Source organism: Bos javanicus, chromosome 7, assembly GCF_032452875.1.
Source record: "Bos javanicus breed banteng chromosome 7, ARS-OSU_banteng_1.0, whole genome shotgun sequence".
Lineage (NCBI taxonomy): Eukaryota > Metazoa > Chordata > Mammalia > Artiodactyla > Bovidae > Bos > Bos javanicus.
Genome location: NC_083874.1, coordinates 78,910,678 through 78,926,123, shown reverse-complemented (window position 1 = coordinate 78,926,123; position 15,446 = coordinate 78,910,678). Strand labels below are relative to the sequence as shown.

Here is a 15,446-nt window from a genome sequence, read left to right as displayed (position 1 = left end):
CTTACGGTTGTAGGTAAATTCAAGGCAAGTATTTTTGCTCCCCTTGCTTCACTAGAAACCTCCCCTCATTAGCTGAGTTTTTAAGAGGTATATAGCTTAAAAAGAAAGAGTATAAATTCTAGAAATATGTATAGGTGATTCTTTATAGATCCCACGAGACCAGCGAGAATTCCAACCAGAATATTTTCTAAAATACGTTGTTTAAGATATGCTGTAAGTTCTTGAATTACAAGTGATTTTATTTATTAGGCGATCAAACTGCCTGCATTTCAATAATGTCTGACACACACCAAAGCTGAAACAGTACATCAGCAAATGGATTCAATGTATGCCTTTATGAAAACTTCTAAAAGTAATTTCCTATCAAATAAGCACCTTTAGAGTGTTGAATGTGCCAAGTGTCAGAATTTTGTTAAAATTCAAAAGGAGTCAAGTGCAGATTTTTCCTTAAGAGTACACCTTGATTAGCTCCATGAACTGAGGCATAATAAGACACATTCCCTTGTCCCCACTAGAGAATAAACTATTTCGGAATTAAACATAAATTTAAATGCAATATGGTGACATCTTTCTGAATATACGCGACTTACCCTGGATATGATGTATTAATATTTTCAACATGGTTTGGAGATTAAATGATATTTAGCTATGCTTTTGCATTTACAACAAGCTGTCTGCCTGCAAATTTCTTTTTTTTAAATGCAAGAAAATACTTAGAGCTGCTCTAGTAGATGTTTACAATGTTTTATAGAAACCTTAACTGATCTATTTGTAAATATTTTAATGGTAATTCTTTTAGCAAACACAAAATCTATTCATAACAAACCACAGAGCATTTGATGTTTTCTCCATAAATCCACCATACCTAATGCAATTTATCTTTTAAAAAATGTTTTGGGCTCAACACGGTTCTGAGTTGCTAAGAAAGCCACAAATAAGCACCTTATCTCTTTAATGACTTGCTTGAGCTTTCCTATATTTACTGCTTAATGATCGGAAGCATTTAATTTTCAAAGTTTCATTAAAACCCATCTACAAAGCTGGATGGATAAGCAATAGTGATTTGTGATAGAAGGTGTGGGAAGCCATTAACCTACATAGGTACCAAGGAGAAGAGTAAACATAGAAAAGAATACTTTTTTGAAGACAAGTCTCTTCCTATTTGTCATTATTAAACTCCAGAGCCTCTGTTCCAAGTTTGATCTTCAATACGGATATGAGGCATTGCTGCCTGGAAATGAAAGTCTAAGATAAGGTAGGATTCTTAAGAGATCTTCATGAAAAAAAATAACCCAGGTTGCCGTTTACTGGGAAGGGGAAATCAATACAAAGACCTAGAAACTTGTGGAGAGAGGACATTTTCTAGGTATAGGTCATAGTTTATCAAGTTGCCTCTTTTGCAATGTAATTTACTTGCTAATAAGACCAACTGATGATGTCTGAATAGTGTGTTATCATCAAAATGAGATTTTAAAATTCTCTCCTCATTTCTTGTGTGTTCGAGGTTTGCTGGTTTATTTTCCCTCAGCTCAGTGTGGGTAGACAAGGTCGATTTAAAAGAAAATGAATGGTTTTATATGCCTCTTTATTAAAAAAAAAAAAATCCCAAGCCCCACATGGTACAGTCCCCAAAATATTCAAAAAAATATTTAAGAAGCAGGCCTACCGTTCTCATCATCTGACTTATTTTCGTTGTCAGAATCAGTCAAGGTAAGGGCCGAGTTTTCACGACTGGACAGGCCGGAACTGCGCCTGGATTTTATCCCTCTCCCCCACAATCTGATGGCATGTTCTGGAGACATCCCTCCCTCTGTATCGGAGTCGGCGTCAGACCCTGTGCTCAGGGAGTAGCCCTGGTGAAGGATCCCCATGTCGGAACAGTAACCACTTCGGTGTGGGGAGGGCTCACAGATTCCCAGTTCCGCAAGGGTGAAGTTAGTTCCTAGGGTGACAGCAAACAAAGAGACCGATTAAAATTTGTGAAACGATTTCAAATTTCAAATTTATTCTTACAAAAAGCAGACAGTTTTTCCTAGTCAAAAAATATACCAGGTTTGCCATAGTATACAGCTAGGCAAGAGTCTTTAGGCTATTGGGGTGTATTTGAGAACTACAGCAACAAAAAAGTAAATAACTGAGATTAATTTTAATCCTAGGACAGGATGTTCAGATTTTATTTCAAAAATTTCTAATTATTTACTGATGTCTAGGTAGCACCAGGTAGCCGATAAAACACTGGATTTATAAGAAGAACTAATATATACCAAGCACTTCCTTTCTCCAGGTATCTTTTATTCTGTAATTTTTTTTCTTATATTTAAAAAGTTCACAACTTTACGATGATGATAACATTACTATAATCATTCTGTCGTTAGGGAAACTGAGGAACAGAGAACTTAAGTGACTTACCCAAGGTCACACATCTAGACTGTAGCAAAACCTGGATCTGATCCTTGAGCAGTCTGTCTTCATGCCAAAGAAGCTTAATCCTCCAATAAATGGGAGTGGTGGCCAGGAAACCTGGGGACCAGTCCTAGCTTTCCACGGGTAAGTCCCACTGTGGCAACTCTCTTAACAACTTGAGCCTCAGTTTTCTCTTCTGTAAAATCTGGGTATTAATCTCTTAAATTCCTCTCAGAATCACTGCATGGTTTATATGTGATAAGATATACACCCGAGTATTATTTTTCAAGTAAGAATAGGTAAGGTGTTACTTAAGTCAGAATCGTAGGGATGGAGTCAGTCCATTTTTATTATTTATTTATTTTCACTGACGTATAGCTGATTGACAATCTTGTGTTAGTTCAGGTGTACTGCAAAGTGAATCAATTATATATACATATACACATACATATATCCGCCTCTTTTTCAGATTTTTTCCCTGTGTAGATTATTACAGAACACTAAGTAGAGCTTTCTGTGCTATACACTAGGTCCTTATTAGTTATCTACATTATATACATAGTAGTGTGTATATGATAAACTCAATCTCTTAGTCTATCACTTCCCCCTACATTTCCCCTCTGGTAACCGTAATTTGACTGTGAGATCTGTGTTTCTGATTTGTAAATAAGTTCATTTGTATTATTTTTAAATCAGTTTCCACATATAAGTGATTTCATATAAGACTGTTTTAAAATGATATCAATTTCTTTTTGCTAATACAATTGAAAACCACAAGTGAGTTTTATCACATGTATCCATGTGGGAAGTGAAGGGATGGGCCCCTGGTTGAGGGGGAGCTGAAAAGAATAAGCATTTATTGAACACGCTCACACTACCATGTGCTGGGCATGGGGCCAGGTACTCTAAGAGGCTTTATCTCATTTAAATCTCATAAAAGCACAGCAGTTTAGGTGTTAACCACTTTACAGGGAGGCTGAATACTGTCTCCAAGGTCACACCTGGGCAAGTGGCAGATCCACGGCTCACCCCTGCATCTGTAGATCCCAAGTCCATGCTCCCTCTACAGTGTCAAATGGTCCCAATCAAAAACCGGTCTGGCAACAGTTTTGCACAGTGAATGTGCCATCTATTTGTATGCTTTAATAGCCAGCTTTAAAAAAGACATTTTAAGGTTTCACTGCATATTAGATGAAATCACGTGGCACACTGCACTTACTGACATTTAAATCTGTCCCTATTCATGGACAATGAAAAAAATATATAATGAAGAAATGCACTCTTATGCTATTGATATCAATGAAGAAAATCTTCTAAATAACACAAAACTCATGGGTTTGTTTTCTCTCTCTATTGATTACATTAGAGCCACTCATTGTTCAAACTCATGACATAATGAACACTGAATATCTACATACATGATAGCATTTCTCAGATTTTATTTTTAAGAAGCCCCAGACAATTGCACATATTAACCTCATATGAAGCTAACTTGTCATAGACACAAGTATATTTATTCTGAGGCTTTACTTTATTGCACAATGGACTTCTACAGTCTTCTTTTGCTGTGTTAATGGAATCAAATCCAATACTATACATAACTGTCTCTGGAGAATGAGCCTGTTCATTGGAGAGACGACTCTACTACCTGTGTGGGGAGGAAGGATATCTCACTGCCAATCAGCACAGTTCTAACCGGTTATTCCCTGAGCAGAGTTTCATGATGCTGTCTGAAATTCTCTATTCAATGTATTCTCTTCCAGATTGCATCCTTGGCAATTAGGTATTATCTTCTAATTGTATACTAAAATGTGTATTTCAGTTTTAGTAGTGTATAAAACTCAAGTGGGTTCATATATATCTGAAACACTTCTATCTATATTGCTGTTTTTCTCATGCTTCAGTCTTTGGAAAAAAGTCATTTCACATGAGCATTCTTCCATCTTGCCTTCTGAGCTCAGTGATCATGAGATACACTGCTTCCATTTCCTTCATTAAAGGAAAGAAGCCCAAACTAAAACATACATGTTTTTATTTCACATGTGGTAATTTTGATTCCATGTGAAATGGAGTGTGCATGTATCAAGGCAACATTCCTGATTGTCTATTTCACATCTTATTATCTGGAACTAGGCTTCAAGACCTCCTCACGAAAAGAGATACAGCCATGTGAGCAAAGGAAGCCTCAACTTTCTGAGGAGCCCATGTGCTCCTCAATCTGGGTACTAGAATTCAGAGACAGGAAGCCTAGAACATGGCGGGCTGTGGAATAAATGCAGTGCCCTTTCTGTGGTTAGAACATTTACTTGATGATAACAAATGAAAATATGTTTCTGTTAAACTTGAAACAAACATGAGCTCTTCATCAATCAGTGAAAATTTGCATACATTTTTAAGTCACCACAGTGTTAGAAAAAACACTTCAAGTGTTCCAACTTCAAGCTTACAAACCTGAAGCTGAACAAGCAATATTGTGAAGAAAATGGAAGGTATTATACCAAATTCATCAGAAAAAGTTAAGCTCACACTTATAGAAAGCCAAGTTTTCCTCTAAAAACAGAATTGTTTCTTCAAAAATATCCCTTTCTAAACTCCTTGGCTTCATCTTCCACTAGGATCGCACTTCCTCAATGCTATGTTTCCCACAATTCCTAGTTTGGTATCCTTTTGCTCTCAAATAACTCGTAGAAGAGAAAACCTTGCTCTTAAGTGTCTGGGACAGATTACGGACCAAGCCTTTCCCAAGTTTGCTGGCTTAACAACATAATGTTGGAGAGTCATGGACACGGTAGAAAGGAAAGATTGGTCTATCATTTATTAAATCATTCAACAAATATTTATTGTTCCTAGTGCTGTGCTAGACACTGGGGATTTAACAGTGAGCAGTATAAAACTACAATCATGACATTTATAGTCTAATTGGGAAAGGGGCATTAATCAAAGAATCACATAAAAAAGTACAATCTATACAATGATAAATACTATGTAGAAAAGAGACAGGGAGCCATGAAAGGTCATCCCTTCATTTTGTCACAGCTTGCCCCCATGTTCATCTAGTGGCAGACACGAGGGACTAGGAATTACTCCACCGAGACGCTTACTCCACCCCTCCCATTTGCTCTTATCATACCCAGTTTCCCAAACATCCCTCCAAATGAATTTCTTTAGACAAGCAATTTTCATGTATTTTGTCTTAAAGCATGAAGCGCTCATATTATACCACTCTGCTTAGCATGTAAATAGTATGGGGGATGTTAATACTATGTCAACTTATTGTTTTACACTTACTTTGCTCATTGATGGAAGACTGATTTGGCTCTAATTCATCTTGTATAATTATGTCTTTATTAAGCTCCATGGCAGCTTTGAATAGAAGAGAGAAACTAGTCATTGTGTGATTCTCCAAGCTAAGATTTCTAGTGGAAAGCAGTCAACATTTCATTCCTTCTTTACTATCTTGCAGAAAGATAAAAAAAGAGGCACAACATTTAAGTATTCATGGAACACATATTCACACTCTCTCTGCCTCCCTGATACCACTAACGCAAGTGGGTGTGGATGATGTCTCCGACTCCTCTCAGTTATGGTTTCTTTGCTGTTGTCAATACACAGCTTAGTGGTGTCCCATATTACATTGTCAAGACCAGAGTCAATATCTATATAAATGAATGATTACACAAAATAAATGGTATTTATATCATGGAATTTTATTATAATTTAAAGTGTTATCAATGTCTGAATATTGCCATTGAGAGAATGCCAATGTCTAAAAACTGTTAGATGATCAGGAGAGCAGAACACAAGTTTTTAAAAACAACTCAGTTGATAAGTCTCTTTTGCTTTAAGTCATCTTTTATTATGAGATGAGTTTTTATTTTATATTGGAGTATAGCTGATTAACAATGTGATCATTTCAGGTACACAGCAGAGCAACTCAGCTATATATACACATGCATCCGCTCTCCCTCAAACTCCCCTCCCATCCAGGATGCCATATAACACTGAGCAGAGTTCCTTGCAATATACAGAAGGCCCCTGTTGGTTATCCATTTTAAATATAGCAGTGTGGACACGTCTTCTTTTGAATCATAACCTCGGTATATGACCCAGATCCTTTCCAAAGATTTTTTAGAGAAAAATTTTGCAATAGATTTCAGGAGTCATCCTTTGACCAACTAATTTTACTTGGGGATACAATCCTAAAGAAGGATATGTCACTTCACTGTGATCTTGGCTTTATCTTCAAAGTTCTTACCAACTTCTCACACTTTGAAATAACCTTTAAGTAGGAAAAACACATATGTCGCTAAGTCAGAATTACCATGTCATGGTAATACCAGTGAATACAAATAGCACTGAAAATGTCAGGATTTGAACAGATTTTCTACTATGAGGGCAGAAAGATAAAAGTTAACTGTAGTAATGGCCTAAATGTTTACTATGTGAGTCCCCTGAGTCTAAGAGAAGAAATTCCACACATGGGAAGAAAAGTTGCTATAGCATGAAAACAGTCAGTAGTAATCATTTACGAAATAATCCCCACCTATCCCCATCCACTTATTACCACTATCTCTTCTCATATCAACCACCATATTAATGTCAATCATCAATTAGTTGCTGATAATGGGAAATGATATGGTACCAATCTAAGATTAAATTATAAAACTGGTGAAGATGCAGATTTCCATGAAGTCAGTAAAAGTGATACTAAAAACACTAGAATCATAATCAAGACTACAAAATAACCAAGATCTAACAGAATTAAGCTATTAAGAGAAAATAAAGATGAATGTTGGCATGGTAATGTCAACTGTTGGTGGGAATGTAAATTGATACAGCCACTATGGAGAACAGTATGGGGGTTCTTTAAAAAAAACTAAAAATAGAGCTCCCATATGACCCAGTGATTCCACCAGTGGGGCAAATACCCTGAGAAAACCATAGTTCAAAAAGACATATGCACCCCGATGTTCACTGCAGCACTACTTAAAATAGCCAGGGCACAGAAACAACCATAAGGGATAGATAAAGAAGATGTGGGGGTTGTGTGTATGTGTGTGTGTGTGTGTATACGCATACATATACAATGGAATATTACTTAGCCATAAAAGAGAATGAAATTGGATCACTTGCAAAAATGTGGATGGACCCAGGGTCTGTCATACACAGTGAAGTCAGAAAGAGAAAAACAAATTAACACATATATGTGAACTCTAGAAAAATGGCACAAATGAGCCATTGGGAGATTAGGACTGATGCACTGCTATGTGTGAAACAGTTAGCTAGTGGGAACCTCCTACATAGCATGCGGAGCTCAGTTCAGTGTTCTGTGGTGACAGAGACGGGTGGGATGGCAGGAAGGGTGGAAGGCAGGGTCAAGAGGGAGAGGATATATGTATGCTGCTGCTGCTAAGTCACTTCAGTCATTTCCAGCTCTGTGCGACCCCAGAGACGGCAGCCCACCAGGCTCCCCCGTCCCTGGGATTCTCCAGGCAAGAACAGTGGAGTGGGTTGCCATTTCCTTCTCCAATGCATGAAAGTGAAAAGTGAAGGTGAAGTCGCTCAGTCGTGTCCGACTCTTAGCGACCCCATGGACTGCAGCCCACCAGGCTCCTCCGTCCATGGGAGTTTCCAGGCAAGAGTACTGGAGTGGGGTGCCATTGCCTTCTCTGGGATATATGTATACATGCAGCTAATTTACTTTGTTGTATATATTGTGAAGCAACTATACCCCAATTAAAAAAAAAATCCTGGAAATAGAAAAGGTGAGGAACTTCTAGTTCTAGATCAAGATGAAATTTCCCACTTCTCTATATACCTGTTTTTAAGGACAGCTAAAATCCCTGGACTGTACATGTAAAAACTACATAAAATGAGTCTAAAAGAGGTATGTAAGAAGATAGATCCATTTCTTCCTGGGACCTGGAGGAAAACATAGCGGTGAGTTCTCTGGGTTTCCCTTCTGCCTCATATTTCCCAGATGTGGATAGAGAAATTTGCTAGAGAAATTTGCAAACTGAAAATACCAACAGAAGCAGACCAAAGTAAAGCCTACTCCAACGAGGTGTCCTTCCCCACCTCCACAAACATACTAGGGTGGAATCAAAGACCAACTGGGGACTGGAATTATTATTGTCACTGAGGGGCGATGAGCTTTCCCTGATTCCCCTATAGAGGGTCGCTGGAGGAGAGGAAGGGAACCTCGACGCCCATCTGCACACAGTGGTAATGAAGTGCCCTTCCTTCTCCTTGCTGGTGTTTGAGGAGGATAAATGTTAAATCTAGTTTCACTACCACTGGGGGACTCACAGAGAACTCAAAGGAGGTAGCCCTCTCCCTCTCAAGCAGGTTGGTATATGCAGGGTCCTAGTAGGGAGTCTGAAACCCCAACTCTGCAAGGAGACATTCCACCCCACTCCACCCCAATTGCCCCGCGTGTCAAAGTGAGTCAAGTGAGGAACCTGGGCTTTCACTTCCACCTGCCAGTTAAGCCTCAGGGTCCCATTGTTCCCAAAGGCTTGGTGTCAGAGGAGGCCTACTGAAACAATATTTAAATAAGATCCATATTTTTGAAACAATACTTCCAATAGCCAGGATACAATAAAAAATCATTCATCACACCAAGAATCAGGAAAATCTCAATGTGAATGAGGAAAAATAATTATTAATAAGAAATTAACTAGAGGCCATTTGGAACACATGTATACCTGTGGTGGATTCATTTTGATGTTTGGCAAAACTAATACAATTATGTAAAGTTTAAAAATAAAATAAAATTTAAAAAAAATAAAATAAAATAAAGAATCTAAATATTTTTGTTTTTGCAAAATATGGCCCTCTGTGATCATGCTGCAAAATGCAACTCAGAATGAAAGATGAAATATTGTACAGTCATACAGCTGTGCCATAAAATGTATATTGTGCCCCACACAAATTATTATTCTTTATCCTTTTGAATAATTATAGTGCAGCTGGAATAATAAATTGTATTAAACATAAAATATACTCTTGATAATCAATCTTATTTTCTCAAGATAAAGTCACAATAAATTATATTTACTATTTAATATGAAATATTGCTTCTTTCTAAACAGTGATTCATTTTTGAAGTGGCCTTTTTTCTAGGATCATTTATCCTAAGACAAAGAGAATCTCTTATAAATAAACATGGGTCACTCTTCTTGAGCAAATGTTAGACTCTACATTTTAAAGTCAGGGATGAATCCTGACTCCAAATTTTTGTACCAGATATTTAAGAAAAGAACACAAATTATAATACCATAGTTCTCTTTATCACAGAGTGAAGTAATTTAATCTAATGCCATAAGCTTTTGCAAACTAGAAAGCTATCAGGCAAAATAGGAAATTATAAGAGATAAAACACAACTTGTATTTTGGTTTGATTCATCAAAATATATCACCAAATTATTACATTTAATGTTGATACTTTAAATTTTGCACAGTTAAAGATATGTATGTGATACAAAATATTCCATCCAAAACAAATACCAACATTATCTAAAATACTATTTTCACACAAATTTAAAATCTACATATTTGTACATGCAATGGTAACAAATTTGAAAGCCAATGAAGGAGCTACTTAATGAATTCTAATGTTTTATACTTGTGTATACTAAAATTCTTCACATCAACTCTCTCTTAATGCCCTTCTAAAGTTCATCCGATTTTACACATTCAGATATTTTCCCAAATGTTGACAAGACTGTTCACAAAATATCCTGTGGCTTAAAACCACAGAGTAGGTGTACATGTATTATTATTCATAAAATGTAAGTCCAATATTTATATTTCAAAAATATCCTTTACAAATCGAAATTTTCTTTTGTGTATAGCCTAAAATGTTCATATTTTAATATTTTTAAACTTGCAGAATTATTACTTTGGTCTCTACCTGAATCTCTGACATGTCACAACTTATCAGATTTGTAACCAGAATCATTCCAATGTTAATAAACACTTTCCAAATCAAAAAAACACCAAAGGCTAGTGAAGACAGGAACGTTTCCAGTATTCAAGGTTTTCCTGTAAGCTTTATCCCCTCAAAGTCAAAAGTGAACGTGGCATTCTCCTCTGATATGGCATTTTCATGTTCCAATCTGAACAAAGCCCAATTTGGAAAACCCAAAAGCCGACTACAACAAAAGTTTCTCCTGAACAACTGCCAGTTCATAAATAGAAATGAAATGCTCCAGAGCTTGCTGGAGACTCTTTTCTGCTGATGAAAATTCCAACAAGATTAAAAATCAATTCGAGTATTAAAAACTATAGCAATCAGTTATCCTGTGTAAGAGCATTACAAAGGCATACAGTCATCTGACCCTGTGAGACTCTGCTTCTTCAAACACTTTTTTGTTCATCAGAAAAAATAAAGAAAGCAAAGGACAAGAGTGGGTGAGCTGCAATGGTCTAACTGTTCTGAGTTTGAGAATGTAAGATTAGCTTATGCTTTCTCAGAGCTTCAGAAGGTGGCAGGCACTGTCTTAGATGCTGCTATATACAAATTTCCAGTTAATTAGTGTAGCAGCCTTATAAAATAGTCACTACCTACATAGCCAAGGGTTCAAATGGGATTCCACTGTCTGTTTTAAAAATACTTGTGGACCATATATTCTTAGAATTAATTACTTCTGATGAGTCTCCACTTACTTTATAAAATACACGTAAAAATAGCACCTGCCTTTATAAGATTCTTTTGAACATTGAGTTAGATAAGGCAGGTCAAAGTGCTTAAAACACTGCCTGCCACTCAGTAATTACATGACAAATGTAGATAATATGATGATCATTGGCTTACAATGAAGGAACTTGCTTTTTTAAAAAAAAAATTACAGGAGTATTAACACTTTATGTTTCTTGAGTTGTTTTTGAAACTTTTGGAACAATACATTTTTCTAGGGATGTATTTTCTAGGGATAAGCTTTTCCAGGGATGTATGCCTGTTTCATCTACGTCTTCAAATGGGTTGGCACAAATTTATCCAAGTATTTTTAAATCCCTTTAAATTTCTTCTGGGTTTGTAGACTGCCTTTTTTTTTTTTTTTAATTCCTGATATTATTTTATTTGTGCTTTCTTTTGACTGGATTGGTTTCAGCAATGATCAATTGTTTTTGTCTTTCAATAAACAAATTTTTGCTTTCCTGGTTCTATCTACTATCTATACATGTTTTCTAGTTTATTCATTTTTATGGTTTTACATATATATATATATATATACACATATATATATACACACACACAAATTACTCCTTTCTCTTTCCTTCTTTGAGTATAGACAATTGATTTTTTTCATATGTTTAAAATTTGATTTCTTACACCATCAGTGTTCAGCCATTTTTCCTTTTTATTATAAACATTTCAGGCTATATATTTCTAAGGACCACTTTCAATGCATCTCACAGGTTTTGACTCACAGCATCTTCACTGTGGCTTAGATTTAAATATTTTTATGTTTCTAATGAACTTATTTATTGCATTTACAAATGTACTGGGGTATTTTGTATATATTTCTGGTTTTGAGCTCTAATTTACCTGCATTTAGCTAAAGAGCATCACTTTTATATTACTAAACTTTTAAGCAATTTTTAAATTTCCTCCATAGCCTGATAAATTTTTAAAAGTATTTCATATCCACTTGAGAGAAACATATGTTCTCTAGTTATTAGGTGCAAGATTTTACATATTTCAATGAAACCAAATTATTAATCCTGTGTTCAATTTTTCTACATGGTACTAATTTGCTATTTAATTGTCTTATCAAGAATTGAAAGTTATATGATGAATTTTCCTACTATGATGGGTGTTTCTCCCCACAGCTTTATCTGTATTTGCATTATGTCAATTTAAGGCTATATTATAGGGCTTCCCTGGTAGCTCAGTTAGTAAAGAATCTGCTTGCAGTGCAGGAGAGCTGGATTTGATCCTTGGGTTGGGAAGATCCCCTGGAGAAGGAAATGGCAACCCACTCCAGTATTCTTGCCTGGAAAATCCCATGGACAGAGGAGCCTGGAGGGCTACAGTCCATGGGGTTGCAAGAGTTGGACACAACTGAACAACTAAACCAAGGCTATATTATAGGTGTATGTTTAGAATAATTATAATAATTATAATTTTCTGATGGATTGAACATTGTCATTAATATGTAGTGACTCTTTATCTCCAATAAATTTTGAGATTATATCTGCTTTTTAATCATTGATTATATTTTACAAGGAATTTGTCCATTTCATTTAATTTGCCAAGGTTAATGACAATGTTCTTGAATACACACAGGATCCATAACGATATTCCTTCTTTCATTCCTGATTTGGAGTATTTGTGTATTCTCTTTTTTTCTTCTTGATTATTTTAGCTATTGCTTTATCAATTTTATCAGTTTTTCAAAGACCAGCTTTTGGCTTTAATATTTTCAGTTACTGTTTCTTTTCCATTTCTTTAATTTTTGTTCTCATCTTAATTATTTATCTTTACTTATTTTGGGTTTCTTTGCTTAGCCTTTTCTAGTTTCTTGTGGTAGAAATGTAGATCATTGATTTAAAAACAATTGTTATTTCTTAAATAAAAATACAAACCTATCATCTGCCCCTCTTTACCTGCATCTCACAAGTTTGGATATGTTGTACATTCCATTATCATTCAATTCCAGATATTCTCTAATTTCTCTTGTACTACTTTGATTAATGGATTACTTAGAAATACGTAGTTTTATTTCCACATATTTGGGGCTTGTCTAGATTTCTTTATTGTTAATGTGATTTCTCACTTAAGTACTTGGTGGACAGAGAACAAATTCTCTTGGATTCCCTCCTGAAATTAACTGAGACTCTCTTTGTAATCCTTTGGTCAATTTCAAATATCCATCTTTTTCTCTGGTAATACTCGTGGTCTCAAAGTCTAGTTTGCCTGATATAAAAATGTTCAGCTTTGTTAAGGTTACTATAAACAGTGAACATTATGTCTAATTTCCTTCCTTTACTTTCAACTGTTCTGTGTCTTTGTATTTAAAATGCATCTCTTGTAGACAACATATATTTAGGATTTGCTATTTAAATAATCAGACAATCTTTTCCTTTTAATCAGTGTACATTTATATTAATGTAATTTTTTATTTGTCTGGATTCAGGTTCACCACTTTGCTGTTTTTCCTGTTTGTCTCTTTTCTGATGTTCCTCTTCTCTACCTTCACTTGGGTTGATAATTTTTTTTAATTCTATTTTAATTTTCTATTGGATTCTTATCTATATCTCAACATAATATTTTTAGTGGTAGCTTTAGGGATTACAATATGTATGTTATATCAGTCTATTTAGAGCTCTAATCTTACTTGATACAAGTTGTTCTTCCATTTCTATGACTTCCTGATTTCTTTATTCTAAAAAATTCTCATTGTCTTTTAAATATCTACTCACTCCCAAACTCTTTATTGTCTTCACTAATTAAACTAAGACTATTCTTCTCTCCTAATGTTTCTATTATATTTTTAACATTATATTCTTTCTGTGCCATCTCTTTCTAATTTCTTCTGGTTATTTTTTTTCAGTTGACCAATTCTCTTTTTAATTGTGCCTGATGTCATATTTACTGTATGCACTAAAGTTTTTATTTCAACAATTATGTATTGACTATTTCCTTTATAAAATTTATATAGCTTAAGTGTTTCTATTCCGTTTTTCTATTATATTCTTACTTGCTAATTTGCATATTATACACAGTTGAAAGTATGTAACTGACAAATTCTAAGGTTTTGGGGCTTTAAGAATCAAAAATGGTTGTTTGTTGACTTGTTCACTCTTAAAGTTTTGTTTTCTTACATACTTAATGAGATTTAACTTTAGCTGACATTAGTTTATTTTAGTTTTTAAAAATCACAAGGGCCTATAGTAAAGACTCTTGTCTCCTGAAAAATGTCTAACTGCTCCCTTTCAGAGACTCTTCACCACATGTCTTTTATCAGGTTTCCAGAATAACATAGGAATCTCAGTTTCATGTCTTGCATCTTGCTCTGAGTTCAAGGTCAGATCTCCCTGTTGAAACTCTGAGGGTAACCCTTTTCTCTCACTGAAGTTCTCCTATGAGCTTGCAATTCAATCTTCACATTTCTGACTTCAGCTCATTTTTAGTTCTTATTTTGTTTTTTTTTATTTAGAGATTTCTCATACTCTCAGGACTGTGTTGTTTTGATCAAGCTAGTTAATATTTCTATGTTTCAAATTTCTTACCTGTAAAATGGAGGAAATTATAGCAGTACCTATCTGAAAAGGTCACTGTGTTGATGAACAAGTATATATATAAATTTAGAACAGAATAAATACTCAATAAATATTAGTTATCTATGATGTTACCTGGTAAGTGTAAAACTACAAGGTGATGGGCATGATTTCATTTTCAAACTTTTCCTACCCCTATACAAATGAAATACTTTTTCCTATTAAGCTGCATATATTTAAATATATTTAATACTTATTCTATTATGTTATGTAATATCCTGCTTTCTCAAAGTAATATAAAGAAGATTTGATATGTCAGTATAGAAGCTACCAGTATTAGCTGAAATTTTGACAAAGGCATATGACATTTGCATTCTCAGCACTCATGAAGGTCCCTGTCTCCATCATGCACTTGATGTTTTGAAAACATTTTGACTTTCCCATCATTGAAGAATCATTCTAGAGCTCAAGAGTTAATTAACTCATCTACAGTCTGACATCTAGGGAGATGGATAGATCACAGTCTATCACCAGGTGAAAATATGTGTAACAGGTATTTTGCTTCAGTAACTAATCAGGATCTACACTGTAACTGCAAATATTTGGGGGAGAAATGTTAATGATGTATTCTTGTTTGTAAATCAGTTCCCTTAAATCAAATGCTTCATCACCAATTACTGTCAGGATTTAGGTACTTGTCTAAAACCAATGTAAGCATCCAGCCATTGAGCTTGTAGAAAAATAACACAACCACAGTTTCCTAGTGCCTGTTAGCATCCGTTAAACAGGGAGAGGATAATTGAAACTGAGTCAAG

At 35.1% G+C, this 15,446-nt stretch overlaps 1 protein-coding gene across 4 annotated transcripts in view; it reads right to left on the bottom strand.

The window, feature by feature from the left end:
- Positions 1-1,592: 1,592 nt before the first annotated feature.
- LOC133251612 (teneurin-2-like) overlaps positions 1,593-15,446 on the bottom strand; it is a 427,154-nt gene continuing 413,300 nt past the window's right edge. For 3 of the 4 annotated variants that reach the window (XM_061424274.1, XM_061424275.1, XM_061424276.1), the window contains 2 exons: positions 5,692-5,766; positions 1,593-1,942 (listed from right to left, as the gene is read on the bottom strand). In XM_061424274.1, coding sequence (XP_061280258.1) covers positions 1,650-1,942; positions 5,692-5,766 — 368 coding nt within the window. In that variant the 3' untranslated portion in view covers positions 1,593-1,649. The remainder of the gene's footprint in view (positions 1,943-5,691; positions 5,767-15,446) is intronic. The other variant, XM_061424277.1, reaches the window with a different exon arrangement.